This window comes from Sander vitreus, chromosome 2 (assembly GCF_031162955.1).
Source record: "Sander vitreus isolate 19-12246 chromosome 2, sanVit1, whole genome shotgun sequence".
Taxonomy (NCBI): Eukaryota; Metazoa; Chordata; class Actinopteri; order Perciformes; family Percidae; genus Sander; species Sander vitreus.
In genome coordinates, this window is record NC_135856.1 from 28,300,092 (window position 1) to 28,320,481 (window position 20,390).

General features: G+C 40.1%; 5 protein-coding genes across 9 annotated transcripts in view; 2 read left to right on the plus strand and 3 right to left on the minus strand.

The window, feature by feature from the left end:
• The window catches only part of bmerb1 (bMERB domain containing 1), a 19,176-nt gene extending 19,021 nt beyond the window's left edge, over window positions 1–155 (minus strand). Inside the window, exon 1 of one of the 2 annotated variants that reach the window (XM_078264319.1) lies at window positions 1–138. This exon is cut by the window's left edge and continues 185 nt beyond it. The gene's annotated coding sequence lies outside the window, so the exon portion shown is untranslated. The other variant, XM_078264327.1, reaches the window with a different exon arrangement.
• marf1 (meiosis regulator and mRNA stability factor 1) overlaps window positions 1–2,808 on the plus strand; it is a 40,806-nt gene extending 37,998 nt beyond the window's left edge. For all 3 annotated transcript variants that reach the window (XM_078264170.1, XM_078264179.1, XM_078264188.1), the window contains one exon: window positions 2,549–2,808. In XM_078264170.1, the coding sequence (XP_078120296.1) occupies window positions 2,549–2,598 (50 nt within the window). In that variant the 3' untranslated portion in view covers window positions 2,599–2,808. The remainder of the gene's footprint in view (window positions 1–2,548) is intronic.
• Window positions 934–5,509, minus strand: LOC144526687 (mpv17-like protein). Its single transcript, XM_078264308.1, has 4 exons — window positions 4,888–5,509; window positions 3,593–3,663; window positions 3,199–3,228; window positions 934–2,690 (listed from the first exon to the last, which is right to left on the minus strand). Exons 1-4 carry the CDS (start codon window positions 5,189–5,191, stop codon window positions 2,487–2,489), a joined length of 609 nt encoding a protein of 202 aa, XP_078120434.1. The 5' UTR covers window positions 5,192–5,509; the 3' UTR covers window positions 934–2,486.
• A 465-nt stretch (window positions 5,510–5,974) lies between these two features.
• Window positions 5,975–11,347, minus strand: ntan1 (N-terminal asparagine amidase). 2 transcript variants are annotated; one of them, XM_078264270.1, is made up of 10 exons: window positions 11,072–11,347; window positions 10,477–10,579; window positions 10,176–10,241; window positions 9,952–10,060; window positions 9,787–9,860; window positions 9,639–9,692; window positions 9,500–9,553; window positions 8,797–8,894; window positions 8,427–8,540; window positions 5,975–7,338 (listed from the first exon to the last, which is right to left on the minus strand). In XM_078264270.1, the coding sequence occupies exons 1-10, from the start codon at window positions 11,150–11,152 to the stop codon at window positions 7,168–7,170; spliced, it is 924 nt and encodes a 307-aa protein (XP_078120396.1). In that variant the 5' UTR covers window positions 11,153–11,347; the 3' UTR covers window positions 5,975–7,167. The 2 variants fall into 2 exon arrangements, with proteins under 2 accessions (XP_078120396.1, XP_078120403.1); XM_078264277.1 differs by lacking the exon at window positions 11,072–11,347 and adding an exon at window positions 10,897–10,917.
• Window positions 11,348–11,509: 162 nt separating this feature from the next.
• Window positions 11,510–19,937, plus strand: LOC144526649 (putative ATP-dependent RNA helicase DDX17). The gene is made up of 13 exons (XM_078264259.1): window positions 11,510–11,820; window positions 12,721–12,880; window positions 13,232–13,328; window positions 13,660–13,793; window positions 14,137–14,202; window positions 14,319–14,460; window positions 15,172–15,332; window positions 15,453–15,625; window positions 16,224–16,334; window positions 16,471–16,532; window positions 16,787–16,846; window positions 18,765–19,001; window positions 19,100–19,937. The coding sequence occupies exons 1-13, from the start codon at window positions 11,768–11,770 to the stop codon at window positions 19,600–19,602; spliced, it is 1,959 nt and encodes a 652-aa protein (XP_078120385.1). The 5' UTR covers window positions 11,510–11,767; the 3' UTR covers window positions 19,603–19,937.
• The last annotated feature ends 453 nt before the right edge of the window (window positions 19,938–20,390 follow it).

Here is a 20,390-nt window from a genome sequence, read left to right on the forward strand (position 1 = left end):
GTAGGCTAATATAACTCAGTTTCACCCGGTGAAAAGGCTCCAGCGACCCGAGACGATGAGCATCTTCATTCAAGCTTTGAAGTCGACGTGTGGATGGAGAAAAGGATGCAGGGAGCATGCGCAGTGCGGTGCAGGGATGTGAAGACTTAGGAGACACCCACTGACACTGAGATGACGGTAAAAATAAAACAACAGACACATAGTTGCCCTGGAGTTTTTTTTTATTATCAGCCTGTTCAAGAATTAGTTTTAATATGCCACAGCTCTGCCTGGATATATTTCAGGTATTTCTTATTAGTTTAAAACACTTGCATGGGGGTAATAGCTCTTTAAGAATTTTCTCTCTGAAGTGTAAAGGCCTACTTCTGGTTGTTATTTGGCAGGCTGAAATAACTGCCAAAGGATAAGTTTCATATGTTTTCACATGGGGTCTGGTTGCATAATGTCACAATTTCGACAAACTGAGTCTGTTTTAGCAGTGTGTCACAAATGTAGAAACAATTTTAATAATAGCGGCGTAAGCTTTATTTGGGAAGTCTTCAAAGCAAGAAACATAAAACAAACAGTGGGAATGCAGGCTGTAAAAAAAGGGCATGCACCAGCAGGCATGCCTTTCAAAGTACGTGTTGTGCTTAAAACCGTATATTCCCACAAGAGATGGAGACAGAGCTGCAGTGTTGCATAGCCTAAACTATGAGTAATACAGAGGAATGAGTAATATTTCTATATGAACACAAGCCCCCCAGGATGTACCTTTGATAGCAAAATATCAGAGGTACATGATATTACAGATCAACTGGGCGCATGAGAAGAAAACTATGGGTCTGCTGTCCCCAATAGGTTCAAGTGTGTCACCCAAGGTCAGTTATAATCTCAGTTACAGTATACAGATTTCTTTTGTGTTGCTATAGTTGTATGCTCAGTAAACACACATTGAGTCAATGGGGTGTTTTTAATTTAGTCAATAAATATGATTTATCTCTACCACAATCAGTGTAACTTCCGTGCAAAATGTCATCAAATCATTTTTTTTCAATACGTTACAGTCAACGACACTGTTAAAATAGTTGTTCTTTGTGATATCAAAACCATTCAAAAAAATAAAGTAGTGTACAAATCTTTGAATCCGTTATTAATATCACCGTCTTCAGTTGCTGGAATGAACAAAGGGAATATTCATTGATTTGATCTTTGAGTTCCAGTGTAGCACATCAGCATACAAATAATAATTAGAAACACACATTCTAATACTATACTAATAATAAGTTATTATAATTAAGGATGCAATTTAAAAGATGTCTGATTAAAGGGATCAAAAGAAAAGAAATTTGCCTGGAACCTTTTAAATTCTATATAGTATAGGAATAGCAGTCAGCTCTTATACTGAGCTATTTATAAAAATGACCTCTATAGAAAACTGCTTGGCACAGGCATCTGACGTTCAAGAATCATTGCAGGCGAGGTAACCTTTAAAGTAACATTTACACTAAGAGGTAAAATTAAAAATAAAAAAAAAGGATAAAACAGCAATCAATATTGAAAAATTAGGAAATGGTGCAAAGAGATATAATAGAGAGCACTCCACAGTATCACATTGACATAAAGAACGACAGCAGGCAGGCAGCATTTCCACATTCAAGTAAATGGATGTTTGAGACAACCTTCATCAATCATTAATATACAAACTCAGAGTAATCTTCAGTAGTATCTCATTGCCACACCATTTAAATATTAAGAAACAATGGTTGAAAATACGAGATGAAAAATATATTTTCGGATATGTTTTAGTGTTTTTTATATACTGTATATATAACGGATTATTGGTCCCTGTGTGCATGTGCACTTCTTGTACCAGAGTGTAAACAGGAACCAAAGCAGAAAGTCCTTAGAGATCAGGCACTCTGTTCCAGTCGCAGATACGTCTTAGTTCAGTTTTTAGATGTAAAGCAGAAACTTTACACGTTCCCATCATAGAAATAAAATCAATAACATTTTAATTCTATGGTTCATTTACAGACATAAAAGTCCTCATAAATAATTCCAATATCATTTAGCATGGTCCAATAGAATAAGGGAACTCTCTTGTTTGTAATGTGAGAACACAAGACTGCATTTATAAAAACAAAACCTGACGACAAATATAGCACCATGATGGTTCACTGTGGGATTGAAAAGTAGGACTGAATTACATTTTCCCATTGAGGTGATGTGCTGTATGCATACTGAAAAATATACTACACATTCCATTTGCTGAATGCTGTTTCAAAGCACCGTGAGGTCATGAGAACGCACTTTTTATTTTAGTTTAACCCCAGTGTGACTTTGAACTCAAACCCTGGCAGTGATAGTGCAACATCAACCGCAGACAGGACTGCCATCCACTGAAACTGCTATCTCCACTAAAGATCGTTGCTTTTTCCGTTTCCGTTTTGTCACCCTCCATTACCAACCACTGATTCTACATACTTTGGATCGGAGTAGGTTTACTATTCCCTTTTTTCCTTGGAGTCCACCTTCTCATTTGTGGATTCTGCTTCGTCCTCTTTAGGAGGGAACATCCACGCCAGAGCAGCACCGGCCGTGCCATCGCCGCTCTGACGCGAGAAGCAAAGGAAGGTGGCCCAAACGAAGGCACAGCAGCCGGTGAAGGCGGTCCGCATGTACAGAGGCACCAAGGCAAAGTTCAGAAACTGAGGGAGACAGATAAAAATATATTTATATCATTGTTCTGGTATATTACATGTTTACATATCAAACAAAAAATCTGATTTATTATTGTGCAGTATAAAATAAATAGTTCCTATGCAAGTGCATTGTTGTGAGATGTCATACTGAAACCCTATTCTATAATTTAAACTACAGAATGTAGTCCCTACTTTGTCAGTTTTGTTGTTATGATTTTTGGGATGGGTCTGCCAATCAAGGGTTGCTGCGCAGGTTTGTTTTTCAAAATATATCACATTATCACATATAACAGCTATTCAAATGAATGAAAACATGAGGAAATTGAAGATTTTAATAGGGAAGACAATCTAAACTGAAAGGTCCACTTCCGTTAGGTTCATCATGAGGCTGTGAGATGTGACGGGACGCTCAGAATCATTAGCAAGTGGCGCTTTGAGCTTAGATTTTCTTCACTATATATTGTTCCCAAGGGTCAAGAATTGACAACTATCCATGAACGATGTCAATATTTACCTGCATAAATGGCCAGAACATTAGCCCCGTCTGAAAAGACAAACAGAAAGCACACATCATTTGTAGACGTACACGAACCTCTACTGACACAATTGAAACCTATGATTACGAAAAAATAAACTTTATCTTTCAACTTTAGTGACTGAGATTCATGCTAATTAGTCAGATAGAGAGCCATCAGTAGCTCTCCCTAAACCAAATAATAGCCTACATGTTAAATGAGCTTTGAGTCATTAAATATATTAAGCCTCAGTTTTGGATACATGCACTATAACGTCTTATCTGTTTTGATTTAGGCACAGATTTAATGTCTCATGTCACACATTACACAAGCACTTGAAGGTGCTAGCAAGACGAACGTGCTGTGACAGCCTGTGGCTCTGCTCCTACTCACCTTATATGTATTCAGGAACTTTTCTCTCCAGTCTTCAAAGATGTCGTCTTTGCCCTCCAAGATGCTGACACCTGCGTGAAAACAAGACAAATGACAGTTCATTCTCGGACTGCCAGCTGGAAAATAATTTGACTGATGGAAGGTTTATAGTGTAAGTGGACTTTAAAGACACAGTATTATATGTATGTCCTATAGGAATAGGAAGAAAAAAATCACTATGGCAATAATATCACTTCATGTATTCGCAATAAAGATGGCCCGATACCATTTTTTGCTTCCCAATTCCGATTCTGATACCTGAACTTGCGTATCGGCCGATACCGAGTACTGATCCGATACCAGTGTGTCATATATTTTATTATGTTTTAACAACTGTATACTACTATCACTGTATGGATGTGATATGATTTCTATCTTTGTTGTCGGTCTGGCTCAAGTTAAACTCTTTGTGAAACATGAACAAACACAAACAATGAACGCCCCAGAACTTTCTTTTATTATCCAGTTTGACAGTCAGTTATAACGGAAAAAGAACATAATTAAACTACTTTAACGTAGATTTTCTTTAGGGCTTTATTACGTGGTATCGGATCGGTGCATAAACTCCAGTACTTCCCGATACCGATACCAGCGTTTTAGGCAATATCGGTGCCGATACCAGTATCGGTATCGGCACATCTCTAATTCGCAAGCTGTGTTATTGCACAAATAGTGGAAAATATTCAATCGCAAAAAAATTAGCAGTACAGTGACAGCATGTAGGCCTACAAAGTTTTGATTAAGCATAATTGCCTATTTTAATAGGTTAGTGTTATGGTTTTATTGGTGCCAGATTTACAGATAGTAGCTAGCTAGCTAGGTCATAGTCATACATGCTTGATTGTGTTTGTTTGCTATTTAAGTGAAAGCTTACTTGTACCCACTACTTTTTCTAATATAATATACAGTGATATGAAGGTCTTTACTCCACTACACAACTCATTTCAGACAAATTTCAAATCTAACGTTATCTACTTGAAGCACATCATCTACAAAGTGAAGACTTTCATGTGACCTCTGCTAGTCAAGGTATGTTTCACAGTGCAATGAACAACATGCTGGCATGAGAAGAGCACTGAGAGGACTCGGGTCAGGTTACAAATTGACAGATATGCGATCTGTTTTGAAGTTAACCATTAACTAGCCTGCAGGCGCTCAGAGTGCCCCGGGGAGCTGTGGTGTGCTGTCAGCAGCTGTCCTGTCCCTGTCCTCGGTCCCACTGCCCTCCGTCCCACTGTCCCACTACAATGAATGACCTGTGTAGAAGACACTGGTAGCCAGGGGTGACGCTGTGGTCTGGTCCAGGAGCAGCTTCCTCATCACCATCCGGACGGAATTCCCGGGAAACCTCCGCTCCAGGAACCGCATCCAGAAGAAATTGAAGTTCCCATGGAAACTGAACGCAACCAAGGCGACGTTCCGTGTGTGTCTCCAGTCCATTTGTTCCCCTCGCGAGAACGACTGGTGGACGAAGTCCCCTCCAGCGAACAGACAGCCGTACAGTGTAACGTTGGTGACCCACGGAAACCGACGGACATGTCTCAAAAACGCCTGTCGCATTATTGTACAGTTACTGTCGCCCAGTGGAATGGAATGTGGTGTTGGCAAATTGAGCAAAATGTAATACTTTGGTTAATTTAAGCTAAATGTAACAAATGACACCGGCGTCTCCTCTGTCCGAATATCTCCGCGGCATCACAGCTATATTTTCGTCCGGATTTCAAAGGAAAGGGGCTCATAAGACTTGTCGACGACACAATGTAGCCTATATGTTTCTCGTATAATGAACGTCGTAAAGTAATATAATTCCAGACAGGATAGCCTACTTGCTTGTCATGCACCATCCGACACCGGGCACGGGACTGCCAGTTTCACCGGTCGGGTCGGCTCATTCTGCGTAAAATTGCTACGCCCCTTTCTACGTAAAAAAAGAAGAAAATAATCACAGTAGGGTGCACAGTTGAAGGGCGGAGCACAACTGAAAACCTTCAGCAGCCAGCTCAACCTGGATCTGTAACGTTAAATGTGTCAGGGTGAGGAGAATTGTTTTTTGCTGTGAAGAAAATACTATCACAAGAGACATGTTAATTTACATGGTGCATCAATCAATGGGGCTCAAGGAGCCTCCAGCCAGGGACAGCTTCAGTGAAATAAAGCTTGTCCAACATTATATCTTTGTCAATAACAAGTAGGGTGAGTATTGTTAAATTGAGACACTTTTTGAAAATTTCAATTGGCAAGATGACAACAAACCTTTATTCTTCTATTAAAGTGCTGAACTCCATTCCACCTTTTCAACTTCATTTACTCTGAACACAAAACATAGACATGACCATTTCAAACTAGATTTGACCATTTACATTTATTTAGCAACAGGTACAGTATGTTCACAAGTTGCACTGAATGTTTTAAGCACCTTGCAACCTTCTGAATAACACAACTGATGAAAAGGCCTTATACAGTATATTTTTATATTTTAACAATTAAAGAAGATGCAGTTGGTAAAATCATATTTTGTTGCATTCCACAAGAATTCATATCATCCCTCGCAGAGTACTATACACATTTATACATGCGGTTTCCTAAAATGTACACATTCATGGCCATGCTTACAGCAGTATGTAGAGTATGCGTATTCCATTCATATTAGGAAGGTGCATTAGAAGAGAAAAATAAACTTTGCTAAACAATGCAGAGTGTAACAATTTGAATTCTCTTCACTGTTTTAGACAAAGTGCCAAAATAAACATATTCTTCATTGTTGTCCCCCACCTGTAATTATTCTTCAATAGTAGGTCAGGGTTTACATTTAAGGATCATGAATGCAGTTTTACATTTTTTGCCCATTAAATACACATAAAATACACATACGTTTTTTTTAAGCATACCTAAGTTAAGTTTCAGATTGACTTAATACCTCCCAGATGTCTATTGGTTTTCAAACTTGCTTGAGCTGGGCAAGTTTCCTGGCAACTCAGTCACTGACAACATTAACATTATAAAGGCAATTAAATGAAGTTTGAATTCTACTAGTACAGTATAATCTGAATAATGGCTGCATGCAAGGTAAGAAATTAATTAAAAAAAAAATGTTTTGGAAAAAAGTTCCACTGTATGTTTTTAGGCTAAAAAAACATACAAAGTGATAAGTAGTTTTTTTTAACTGGACATAAGACAATGTTTCCTTTGGATAACCATAACAGCCAAGCATAGCTGGACATTAACCTTGACTTACTGCAACACATCAGATGGTAAAGGTTGCAGACTTTACACCACCTCACAAGAGTGGAAACATTTACTTTTACAGGCATAAACAGAATCCCTTGTACTGCCTCTACTCTATCTACTGGACCAGCCAGATGAGTCAGGAGAGCCATTGACCATACATACAGTATGGTCCAGGCAGGCGCTACCTCCATGTTAAGACACAATGAACAAAAACAAGAGGGTGGCTGGGTCACAGTGTATCCAATGAGCTAAGAGGCAAAAGCAGTCAGGTTCCATGATAAGGTCCAGTGAGAGATAGGAGTAGGGCTTTATGACGAGACAACCCTCTCCCAGTCCCCCCTCTCAGTCCTGTGGTAGAGCTGTGGCTGCCCCCCGGGGAACAGGCTATCAGAGCTGGGGTGTCCCAAAAGGAACTGGATGGTGGTCTTCATGTGCTGGACAAAGTGTGGCGGCTCAGCCAGCGGAGAGGTGGACAGGTACTGGGCATGAGAGAGAAATACCAGAGTCAAAGTTTGTATTATGTCACTTTCTGGGCTGCTGCTTCACACTGAGTGTTTGAGACATAACAGAGACCTTAAACGTGCGGTATACTCGCCGCAGCCGACCTGTCACGCACCATTGTGACGCCATGGGAGCGCTGTAATTATTTATACTCGCGCGTGGTGGTCGCAACACTAGTTGCAGTCTTCTCCTGAACAGAGGTGGCGCAACTGAGGAAAGGCTACCGACTTTTCTATTTCTACAGACTAGAAGAAGAAGAAAAAGGTAAACAACGGCAGAACTGGCAGCAGCATTGACGTCAATGTTTCGATTTGATTCAATGACCTACTTCGTTAGATCAAGCCTTTCCTTCACCATAAAAGAACTCATCTTAACCCAGTAAGTTTATAAGAGAGACTTGCAGTCACTCTGAGAGTCCTGGCATCCGGTTGCCCTTAAACTCATCCATGCCTCCTGTTTCCTCTTTGTCGTGTGCGACCTCTGGGCACTTTAAATCCTGGCGCGCCAGCAAGATCTATGTCATTTTGACGTCACATTGCCGCGCAACAGGTCGGCTGCGGCAACTATAAAAAGGCCTTTAGGGCTGCACAATATATCGTTGTTTATCATAATCGCAATATCAACTGGTGCCATAAACACATCGTGAAAGGCTGCCACATATCACAAAAGACATTTAGAGATTTTTTTTGTGTTAGTTGAAAGAAAATTAGTAGAAAACTGCACTTTAAAATGTCACTTTTTTTAAGTGGTGCCTTTTATATTCAATTCAATGTTCAATTTGTTCAATAAAAGAATGTTGAAAATGATTTCCTTTCATTTGTTTTAAATTCAACAAGCAATTTGTTTATTTTAGCAGAATGCTGAAAGCAGCAGAATTGCAGAAATTAGTACACTTGAATATATTTATCGCAAGAAATATTGTCATCGCAATATTTAACAACGTTAATCACATCGCATATTTTCCTCATATTGTGCAGCCCTAAGAGGCCTTAAATGAAGCATGAAAAATACAGAAGTATAACAAAGGATAAAGTAGATCACCTAGGACTTAATACTTCCCCGTTACCTTTAAAATTGTGTCATCATCTTGTGACAACCAGAAGGCAATATCCAGATTTGGAGACCACTTGCAAGGGCCGATTTTAACAAGCCCTCGACTTGAGTCATATATGTCTGCCATCTGCAAGAAAAAAAAAATGTTTGCATTGAGATTGTGTCCTTTTAATTTCACTAAATAAAACAATTAGCACATTAGGGGAAATCCAAACTTCATTTGTTTAAGAGTATAATTTCATAAGAAATACTTAAACATTTGGTCATGAGTTTTTGCATGAAACGGAGAGATGTGTTGTTGTATGTTTCTGTGCCACCGTTTTTCATTCACAAAAGTGTCCAGTATTCACACATAGAAAACAACATTTTATATCTTATAGTACCTGTCCCCCAGTGAAGGTCCTTGCTGATCGCAGCTCCTCTGCAGGTCCTTTATGAGTGAATGTGGAAGGGAACACATCCCCTGTTTTAACATTTACACCTGTGCAGAAACAGACATGTAGACACAATATATTAGAGCAGTGGTTGCCAACCTTTTTTCCTTGGTGCCCCCCCTACTTATGTCTAAGAAAAGCTGAGCCCCCCCCCTCCGAAACCGAAATTGAGGTAACTCTCGAGATAGAGCCTTACTTTCTTTTTTGATACAGAGGAGTTATCAGCACTTTTACGTTTCTCCGCCATGTTTCATTCATAAAATAGTGATGCCGTGGCGGCAGGAAAAACGAGGATGATAGCAGCTAGCAGCTGACCTGATGACAGCAAGAGCCACAGGTTAAGAGGTCCCGGAGGTTTGGCCTACTAAGTAGCCTGCCTACAATTTTAAGCGAGAACAAAAATATATAGTTTTTATACAGACTTTTGTATACATTACATATTCTAGTGTATTATCATAATTTGTTTAACATGTGCAAATTTTATTTTATTTTTTTTTACCTCAACCTCAAACCAGATAAAGACTTGCGCACCCCCTGTGATCTTTGCCGCCCCCCTGAGGGGTCCCCGGACCCCAGGTTGGGAACCACTGTATTACAGGTCACATGCCATGAAGGCATTGCTCTAACTTTGTAGCATATATTCATCACTTACCTATTCCATATACTACAGGCCTATGAGTTCCATCAACAACAATGTCATTCATTTCTACAAAAACAAGAGAACAGAAAGGTTAACTAGACCAAGGCGTGACCAAGGCAGAATGGTAAAGTCAAACAGGTATCAAAGTTACCTGTAATGCAACATGTTTCCAGATGAATATCCTCTTTCTGTTTTTGGAACGCTGCTGTAAAGTAAAAAGAGTCTTTCTAAGTGTTACAAAGCTTGAATGCTGCCAGCATAAAAATACTATAAGACACGGGCAATTTGAAAGACTATACCCAGTATGTTAAGGCTGAGTTTATGGGATGTTTTTGACTCATCGTTAAATCCCCCGGCAAGATGAAGCTCAAGTCTGCATAACGGAAAGCAAAGTGGAAGGAAATAAAGAACATCTGAATAGGATGTGCACTTTTATTATGTGTGTTTGTTTGTGTGTTTCGTACCTGCCCTCCTTACTGACATTACTCAGTGACGTCACAGCTTTCACAAGGAGTGGGACTTCAGACCAGGTGCTGGAACCATCACAGTGAGCAAGGCAAACAGCTCCACTTCCTAAGACATAATAAATCATGGCAGACATTAAACATACTGTCATTTCTATCCTAACTATATAGGCTACACAGGCAGAATAAGGCACACAGTATGAATCTAATGAAAGGAATGTTACCGGTGTGTCGCAGCACAACCAAATGGCAGGTGGTGGCATCACCAGATCCAATTACTGAAACACAGTCTGTGATAGGTAACAAAGCATGTATTTACATTATGATCCAGAATGGTTAACCTAGAATACTATCAGGGGGTTAGTTAGAGGCTAACAAGTTTAAACAAAAAACATGAATTGTGGTTGAACCTGAACTTGCATTAAAGACTAAAGAGGCTTCAGTTGGCTGGCTGGTTAATAGCAATACGTCTATTTAATTTACAATAACATTTGGGTGAGTTGAGAATCATCGGCCTTGACTTACTGTCTGCTGGTGTTGTTGCAGCAAACTCTCTTTGTTGGACATACAAGAAGCACTTTGGGTCGACATCAACAAGTGGCATGGAGCGAAATGTTCTTGCATTTTCCTGTGACATAGTAAAAACGAAAAGCATAACTTTACAAGTATTAATACAAACTAAACCTTACACAAAACCGTAGAGCCTTATTTTCCTTTCTAAAACAGTTATAATGCAATATTTTTATTGATATATATCTATTCTATATGTTCTTCAATGCAGTGCATTACTTTGTTTATTCTCTTAGTATGCACCAAATAAACCAAGGCCACTTCCTTTAATTAAGTCATATCAGGTGTCTTTTATTTTCGTGTCTTTCTTATTTAGTAGTTTTTTTTTTTTTTATTGTATTTAAGTGGACATGCACATGATCTACCTTTACTTACACTTCTTTAGATGATGTAACAAAATAAAAATGATGTTATTCCTGTGCGGGTGCCACCACGTCACAGCCATCCGTTTATATTACAGTCCTGTCACGTGTGATTACTTACAGAAAAAGCCCTAACTGCTGACCGTTTCTCAGCAAGCTAAATTTAGCCACACATTCTGGAAACAAACCTGTAAATGTGGATAGTTGTCGAACAGTTCCGCTGTCGAGCTTATGCGGTCAAGTCCTCTATTTTGAATAAACAACGGCATTTCCTTAAGCGAGGTCTAACGATACCTTAAAATCAGCTGGCTATCATACTATTATAAAGGCCAGTAATTTCATATTTTTATGGCTTAATATCTCGTATTATAACTGCAAATTTCGCAGTAAGTTAACTGCAAAACCAGTCCATCGTGTTGAACTTCCTGGAAAGCTGTCTTCCTCTACTGTTCCAGCAAAAAAGAACCTCGCAGTTTCTGACACACACCGCCACCAACCGTTAGTTAAAAAGCACGCTGCACGAACGCGTACACGAATCAAATTCACCATTATTACTGAGCTAACATTTGTACGTAGTGCCCGTTCTATCGAAACGAAGCTACGTAGAATTACTATTTGAAGTTACGTCGCTAAAAAGGGCAGGGAGGGAAGGTGCGTAGCGGTTGTTTTGCTGCGTCTTGACGGTCGTGACGCATTCAACAATTGTTTACTGTTTCCGAATTTGAACGTAATTATCGTCTAATATACATAGTTTTTCAAGCGTAAATTGCGTATATTTGGCTTTTGCGATTTTTAACATTGCACAACGTAAACAAACCGGTGTCAAACGTTAAAGCTTACGTTGCAAATACTGCTGAGGGAACGTTAACTTTTTTTTCGCCAACATGAGAGGGGGTTCTTCTTTTGGAGACAGAGACAGGGGCCGTGGACGAGACAGGTATGGAAACAACACACACATTTACCACATACATCACAGGAAGTTTACCTAAAGCCATACTTGTTGTGCGGGTCCAGTATTCTCTTGATATATGCAACATGAAAGCAGGAAACGTCAAACCTCCTCAAGGCCTCTCTCCAGTTTGTAGTTACTTTCACTGTAAACATTGCACTGGGTACTGTCATCACCAGACTGGAGCACAAACGTTTACTGTTCACCAACATTAGTTTGTTTCTTCTACAGGAGTGTGAAAATGACACAGTAAATGTTACAACCACAGTCGTGTTATATCAATTACCCGGAACCCTCAGGACCATGTAGACTGAGCTGAGCACTCTGAGAATATTACATTCTCCTGCAAATCACCACACTTAGTGGTTTTACAATTTTTGTGACGTTTGTGTATGACTGCACATTAGAACTGGACATTATAACGTACACATGCAAATTAGTAGGTCTAAGGCGTGTCTAGGCGTATGTGTGCAGTACAATTGCACTTATAGATATATAAAAAAATAAGAAACAGATAGATACATGTCTTCAAATAAACATAGAACATTGTTTTAGTCAATGTACAGACTGGTTGGGATATGTAATAAATCGATCCAGATATATGTCTGCTGGAGCCCCCTTGTGGATTACAGAATTGCCACTCTGGACTTTAGACAATAATAATGTAGAGTGAAGTCTGGGCATATGGATTCAGCCTTAAATATGTTACAACAGACAAACCTAAAATACAGATAGAAATGATCATCACATCTTTGGTGACAGTAGTAACTGCAGCGTTGACACAGCCACTATTGATAGTCATTGGCATGATGTAAGCAAACCTGAAAAATTACAGTACATAGCTGTAGAAAATGCCTTGCTCTTTAACTCTTGACCCTTATCTCTCAGGCCACAGTTTGGGTCCATGGGCGGTCGCAGTGGACCCCCACCAATGAAGTTTGGGAATCCAGGTGAGCGTCTCCGCAAGAAGAAGTGGAACCTGGATGAGCTGCCAAAATTTGAGAAGAACTTCTACACTGAACACCCTGAGCTCCAACACAAGAGTCAGGTAAGTCCTAATATTTCTCTCTCACAATCGCAAACAATAAGTGAATCATAAAACAATTTATATGATAGCATGACATCGTGTTGGATTGAGCATATTTCCATAATTGTTCCTTATTATTCAACTATTACAGTGGTTATCATTAACTATGTTGTAGTTGCAGACAATATTTATACACCAAGCAACAAACATTAAACACCTTTTATTGATAGTACAACAATGTCTTCTCATAATTATATTCCTTTACTAAATCAGAGTAATTTCAGCAGAAGGTATTCTAAAAATGTTTTAATAATTTATACACCATGTCCAAATGTATCTTTTCTTTCCCCCCTCTTTCTCTGTGATATTCAGTATGAAATGGAAGACTATTGCAAAAAGAAGGAGATCACCATCCGAGGCACTGGCTGTCCAAAAGCGATCACTGCTTTTCACCAGGCGCAGTTTCCTCGTTAGTAAACCTTACATTATAGAAACTATAATGTATAATCTCTGGGAAACATTAGCATGTACAATACATAATTAAATCACTCACTCCAACATCTTAAGACTGTTTTGAAGCCCTATACAAGGTCAGTTTAAACAAAACAATACCACTGGTCTAAATGTCCCAGTGTTTGTATAATGTGTCTTACCAGGACCAGTGGTATGTTTACAAGAAAAAGAATATTGACTGATAGTGGTAGGGATTGTCTTTCTGATGGAAAGAATTAAAGATAGAAACCAAAGTCAGTAACAGTCCTGAAGTCTCACTGTTGATTGCCTCCCTCCTTCTCTGGCAGAGTATGTGATGGATGTTCTGGTGCAGCAGAACTTCAAGGAGCCAACAGCAATCCAGTCTCAGGGCTTCCCTGTGGCCCTGAGCGGCAGGGACATGGTGGGGATCGCACAGACTGGCTCCGGAAAGACACTGGCTGTAAGGCTGCCTGGCAATCATCCTATATGATGATGACACTATAATAGACATTTAGTTATACAAAATTTAATAACATAACATATTTCACAACATAGAAAGTGCTGACAGCTCAGCTGATTCTCAAATTAGAATTGAAATGCATAAACCATAGAAATACAACATAAAGTCAAGACAAAATACACATAAGGAACAGCAGCACAACTGCAGAAGGACCATGTATAGATCATTTCTAAATTTCTAGAGTCTAAATGAAGTTTTTCAAAGGGATTCATAGAAGAATTAATTGGTAGTATATATACTACTACTGTAGTAGTTGTGTTTTATGTTTTTTTGTTCCCTGCAGTATCTTCTTCCTGCTATTGTACACATCAACCACCAGCCTTATCTGGAGAGGGGAGATGGCCCAGTTGTGAGTGCAAATTCCATATGTGTTAGTGTTTTGTCTAAATTATTCTACCTTAGTGTGGGCAGGCATACAATCAGTCTGTAAACACTTCCTGACTGCTCTTTGTCCGCTCCTCATAGTGTCTGGTGATTGCCCCAACCAGAGAGCTTGCTCAGCAGGTTCAACAGGTCACATATGAATATGGCAAGTCTTCCCGTATCAAAAGCACCTGTGTCTATGGTGGAGCACCCAAAGGACCACAGATTCGAGACCTCGAGAGAGGTGGGTATAGTTGTTGATGCGGCACATGCGATGGATTATTGAAAGTAGATTGAATTTCAAAACCTTTGTATCAAAAATCTCCCTGTTCAATATATACTTGTGTATTTTTGAGTACTACCAGCTTTGGGATGGGGAACTAAGTTGACTTAAACTTCACTAAACTTAACTTCACTTGAAGGTGCTGTACTCAAAATACTGATTAAAAACAGTGGGCTGTGATTGCCTCCACACGGCTTTCACAGACAGTTTCCCAATACGTGAAATACCGATGTTTTTTCACGCCCACATGCACTAACATGCACATGCAGCCGCACCGGTTATCAAAACAAGTTTGCTGCTATATTAATGTTCTGAATATCCAGTACAGCCACTTTAATATATTAATTTATTAAAATTAATTAATTATAGTGTTAATATATATTGTAATTAATTCATTTAATATATTTAAAAAAACAGCTATATTCTGGTATGCAAATGAACTACACACACAACTTTTTCATGAGTAAATTCCACAGCTGCTGCCTGGTATTTTAGCCCACACGGCATTTCCCTGTGAGGTGTGGCCATAGGCAGTACAGACAGTAATTGTTGTACAATGAACAAATCAACAATCAGAGCACAACTATTAGTGTAATGGTCTCCCTGAGCATCTAATAATGTGTGAATCTTTCTTTTTTGTCATTTTGACATGTTGATTTTGTATGACTCTAGGTGTTGAGATCTGTATTGCCACACCTGGTCGCCTCATTGACTTCTTGGAGAATGGGAAAACCAACCTGCGGCGCTGCACCTACCTCGTGCTGGATGAGGCTGACCGCATGCTGGACATGGGCTTTGAGCCACAGATTCGCAAGATAGTTGAACAAATCAGGGTAGGCTAAGTTAGGTTATTCAACATGACTGCTGAATTTAAAGTGATCACCTTGACTTATTAATGTAGAGGTGTTTTTCAGTTAAATCAGTTGCATGCGTTCTCTCTCTGTGTCTCTTAGCCTGATAGACAGACTCTGATGTGGAGCGCAACCTGGCCGAAGGAGGTCCGGCAGCTTGCCCAGGACTTCCTGAAGGACCACATCCAGATCAATATTGGCGCTCTTGAGCTCAGTGCCAACCATAACATCCTGCAGATTGTCGATGTCTGCATGGACAGTGAAAAGGACCGGAAGTAAGGATAGCCATAAAATATATCTGACTAAAAATGATGTTATGTCATGATTAACTGCTATAATAGTGTTACAGAACACAAGCTTATCCTTTCATTTTTATTTAATTTCATTCAAGAACAACACACATTAATCAACATAACTGAAAACGTGTCAGTGTTCGCCTGCTGGCAAATGTTTCATCTGTAGTCCTTTGGCGAGATGTTTTGAGACCAGAGCAACAGGAAACAGCAAGACATTAGTACAAGTTAAAACTTACAGACATAAGACAACAAGACTCGATAAAGACAGCTGTAGCAAAAAAATAAGCATTCTCAAGACAGTGCAGAAGCCATGCAGAGCAACAGGAAGCAGCAACACATTAATAAAGTAATAATATCCTGATTCAGTACATATAGCCATGCAAGCAGGCAATACGAAGCTACATAACACAGACAAGCAATACTGATTATAGCCATTTTTTGACAGATGCAAACATGCAGAGCAGCAATACGCAATGAGACATAAATAAAATACAACAATCATGATGGAGAACTTTCACACAGTCGAAACTGAGCTTAGTGCCACTGATGTGCTATGATTGTCTCACCCTTTCTGCAGACTTTTTCAGCTGATGGAGGAGATAATGGCTGAAAAAGAGAACAAAACCATCATCTTTGTGGAGACTAAGAAACGTTGTGATGATCTCACCAAGAGGATGAGGCGGGACGGGTGAGAAATGACTGTTATGACACAACGTGATGAGTGAAGTTCTAGGATGAATTATGCAAATTTTTGATAGACAGAAGCTATTCAGAGTGTTCACTAATCCTTCCACTTCATTGTGGTTGTTTTTTTTTCTTCCTAGGTGGCCAGCCATGTGTATCCATGGAGACAAGAGCCAGCCAGAAAGAGACTGGGTGCTTGCAGGTAAGAATACTTGTAATACAGTATTACCACTTCACTCCAGCTCTTTGTTGTAGATAATTTTCTCGCCTAAACTGTTCATCTGTCATAAGTAAGGGGCCAGTGGACAATACAAATAGTGAAAACAGTTCCTTTCAAAGACTGCTGATCAGTATGTGTAGGTTTTTAAAGTTACATATTCACTAATGCCTGAGTCGAGTGTGAGTGGAGATGATTTCCATGTCTAATTCCTTCCAATATTTTGTTTAATCTTACAGAATTTCGGAGTGGTAAAGCTCCCATACTGATTGCTACCGATGTGGCCTCTCGTGGTCTGGGTATGTCTGCTCACACATACAGTTACTGCTGCATAATCTCTCACTTTCTGCATATGCCTGTGAATTAATTTTTTTCCTCTAAATAATATTAAGCGTGTTATACACTTATAGAGGAACACAAGTACAGTCACCACAGTTAATTGATGTGTACAGTACAACTCCAGCTATTATTTTGACCAAAAGGTAAGTATAATGCTACAGATGAGACCAGCTATATCTGGCAATAAAATGGGGTAAAAACAAAATGCATTTCTAGCACAAGAGAATCTCCCTTACTATTATAACCCAAGAGTTAAATTAACTGTTAAGTCTAGTATGGAGGCTGCAGGCCAATTGGGTTTATAGTCTGTTTCTTGTTATTGCAGTTAAAAAGCATCCTTCAACCGGGGCTCTTTGGCACGCTGCCTGAAAGGAGGGCCGTGTGGGGCAGGTGTTTCTGCGCACCTTTCCTATGTCTCCTTAATGGTGTCAGTACAAATTAAATGAAGATGCTGCTCATATTACCCGTTGTTTCACACATAAGATTAAAAAAAAAATGTGTAGGTGTTCCATTGGTATAATTCTGCAAAATTATACACATTATGTTTTGCAGACAGTGGCAGCCAAATTATCTCCTGTCCACCAAGTGGAAGGCTATGATGGATATCTAATTTGTTGTCAGGATAAATGTGAGAAGGGGGGATAAGTGTCTGAGTTGCGAAAATCCCTATGACCATATCCTTGTTCTTTTTTCCCCTCTTCTCCTCTCAGGGTTTGGCAGCACACGGCAGCTGTAACAGTCTGTGCTGCTGTCACTGCCCCTCGCAGTCACTTTAAAGTAGAAGCTCGGCTAGTTTTGGAGGGATTAAAGCCCTCTTATTCTTCTTGGGTTACTAAGATCCCCCTGCCCGGTATTGTCAGAGTTTTAAATCCAACGAGCCTTCCTTGGGAGCAGCCTGAGGTTCCTGTATGTCTGCCCATCGGTCCGTCCCAAAAAGCAGACAGACAGGGGGGAGAGAATTAGACGGGCTCGTCTGGATCCAGTCCTGGCCAGGGTCTGAGGAGGGTCCTGCCATGCAGCGAGAGAGCAACAGAACCAGCCGTTGTGTTTAACGGTTCTGCTCCCGTCTGTCGTTGCTGGTGTGTGCAGAAGGTGGAGGGATGCATCCTGTCTCCCTCCCATTCCTCCTCAGCCCCTCACTATAAACCAGGACTGATCAGGGGGGACTGACTACCTTTGTAAAATCAACATGACGGGGGTAAGTACCTCACCGCCCCTTTCTCTTAACTCCTCCATGAGCTCACCATACATTCAGGTATTTCCATCTTGCTCATATTTTTAGTCAAAAATAATAGCACAGTCTCTGTCCCGGCACATTGTCATTCTGTTATTCAGTAGGTCACGATTGGTGAAATGGCTTTCCTCTGTCATGATGGAGGGGAAAAGGTTGACTTATTGATCAGCAGTGCTGTCAGAGCCCCACGTCTTCTGTAATGAGAAACAGACTCCTTGTCTTCACACATTTTGACCTGTAATCACATTGGTGTGAAGATTATGAAGTGCATGGTTTCTGTACAGCTCGATGTCAAAAACCTGAAGTCAAGTTCAGTTTGAACTGTATTGGATTTTAATTAAAAAGGTTATAATGGTGGGTAACTGAAATTAATCTTTGGATGTGTGGATTATCCGGTAAAGCAGGTGAGTTTAGAATATTTATGTTTTAGAATATTCATTTAGAATATGTATGTTTTATCTTTGTACAAAGTAAAACATATTTAATAAATCATATATACATATACTTTTATTTATTTACAAACCATAAGCCTTTGAAATGGAATTGAAATTATCCATTTTTTCTCCAGAAGCTTTGCCCCCTGTGAGATAATCATCTTTTTCCTTTCCTCCATGCTGTAATACCGATTCGTCTTTATCCAAAAGATGTGGAAGATATCAAGTTTGTCATCAACTATGACTATCCCAACTCCTCTGAGGATTATGTCCACCGTATTGGACGTACGGCCCGCAGTACTAACAAGGGCACTGCCTACACCTTCTTCACCCCAGGGAACTTGCGGCAGGCCCGAGACCTTGTCCGGGTGCTGGCGGAGGCCCGGCAGGCCATCAACCCTAAACTGCTCCAGTTTGTGGACGCAGGGCAAGGGGGAGGAAGAGGCGGTAAGGACCGTCACTGTTTTTAACTTAATATATCACAGTCCATCATACTGTAAAATGGGATATAATAATACTGAGATTACATTTGTGGTTTGTTACAGGTGGCAGAATGCGTTACCGCGGCAGCGGTTACAACAACCCTAGCCACATGTACCAGGGGGACTGTGATCGCCGCATGCACGCTGGTGGTGGCAGCGACAGCAAAGACAGCCGCAGTGGCTTCAGCCACGAGGGCCGCAACGATCGTAATGGAGAGCGCTCCACTTCCTCCTCCTCCTCCTTCAAGGACAGGAGCCAGGATCACAGGAATAGCTACAACTCGGGCTCAGATCAGTACCAGAGTTACAGCGGCAGGGGGGGCTACAACTCCCGCAGCGCAGGCCAGTCTGGCGGAGGTCCGGATAAGTCTAGCCAGCCGCCGGGTCCGTTTGGCCAGCCTCCTCCTCCTCATCTTCCTCCTCCATCGTCAGGGGGGGCATGGCCTCTGATCGCTCACCAGTTTGCTCAACCAAAGCCAACGCCAATGGGCTTCATGGGGCAACCCTCTTACAATTTTGCTTCTCCACCCCCTCCTCCTCCAGGCCCTCCTCCTCCCCGGAAGTAGAATTAGGAGCAAGACACACTAATTTGCAGTGAGTTTATGTTAATTTGCACTACTTGGTGTATTTACAGTGTTACTTTGTTTTTACTCTCAGATTCTTTGTCATCTCCAATAGGCGGGGCTTTGAAAAGGCATACTATATATCTATGTTGGTAATTGCTTACAGTTTCCATTTGTTTCATACTTTTTAATAATGCACCTGAACCATTTTCTTCAACCTTGATTGTAATTCCCCCTAGTCTTATACAGTTGCTCTCCATGTACCATGGAGGAGCTGTCATTCATCAACTGTATTAGGATTAGTATTTGGTTAGAATGAAAACTATATTTACACTGAGTACTCGTACGTGGTTAGAAGTGCTGGTCTAGGGTAAAAATGATTTCTAATATAAACCGTCCCATTCCAGAGTCAAGTTTCACTCTAGCTTCATTAAAGTTAAAACTCTTTGACTAATTTTGTCAGAGGTTTTGATGCAATATAGTTATTGCAATGATTTTGTTTTTATTTTAATGGCATATTGCACTAGATTTAGATACATTTTAACTCTACCTGTCCTGTAGCGAATCAAAACAATGTTTCTGTTTACTTGTAACTGTTTAAGTCACATATTGTTTTATTAAGCAGATAAGCTAATGCTGACTTATTTTCAGGGGGATTGTTAACAAAATTGTTTCCTCTTTTATTCATTGTGTTCTTTTTTTCTTAAATAAAAGAATCAAAGCAGTATTTTCTACTTTGCAAATTATTTATACGTCAGGTAAATTCCCCATACAAATGACTTTATTTGCCT

Bases quoted from the DNA above. Each gene is read 5' to 3' on its own strand.
- LOC144526649 (XM_078264259.1), top strand. From the start codon at position 11,768: ATGAGAGGGGGTTCTTCTTTTGGAGACAGAGACAGGGGCCGTGGACGA. The intron at 13,329-13,659 runs GTTAGTAAACCT...CTTCTCTGGCAG, and splicing joins TCACCAGGCGCAGTTTCCTC to AGTATGTGATGGATGTTCTG. The intron at 19,002-19,099 runs GTAAGGACCGTC...GGTTTGTTACAG, and splicing joins GCAAGGGGGAGGAAGAGGCG to GTGGCAGAATGCGTTACCGC.
- LOC144526687 (XM_078264308.1), bottom strand. From the start codon at position 5,191: ATGCGACAGGCGTTTTTGAGACATGTCCGTCGGTTTCCGTGGGTCACC. The intron at 3,664-4,887 runs GTCATTCATTGT...GTTTTCACGCAG, and splicing joins TACCAGTGTCTTCTACACAG to GTGTCAGCATCTTGGAGGGC. The intron at 2,691-3,198 runs GTAAATATTGAC...TGTCTCCCTCAG, and splicing joins TGTTCTGGCCATTTATGCAG to TTTCTGAACTTTGCCTTGGT.
- ntan1 (XM_078264270.1), bottom strand. From the start codon at position 11,152: ATGCCGTTGTTTATTCAAAATAGAGGACTTGACCGCATAAGCTCGACA. The intron at 10,061-10,175 runs GTAACATTCCTT...ATTATGTCTTAG, and splicing joins GGTTGTGCTGCGACACACCG to GAAGTGGAGCTGTTTGCCTT. The intron at 8,895-9,499 runs GTAAGTGATGAA...GTTTCTGCACAG, and splicing joins GCCTGTAGTATATGGAATAG to GTGTAAATGTTAAAACAGGG.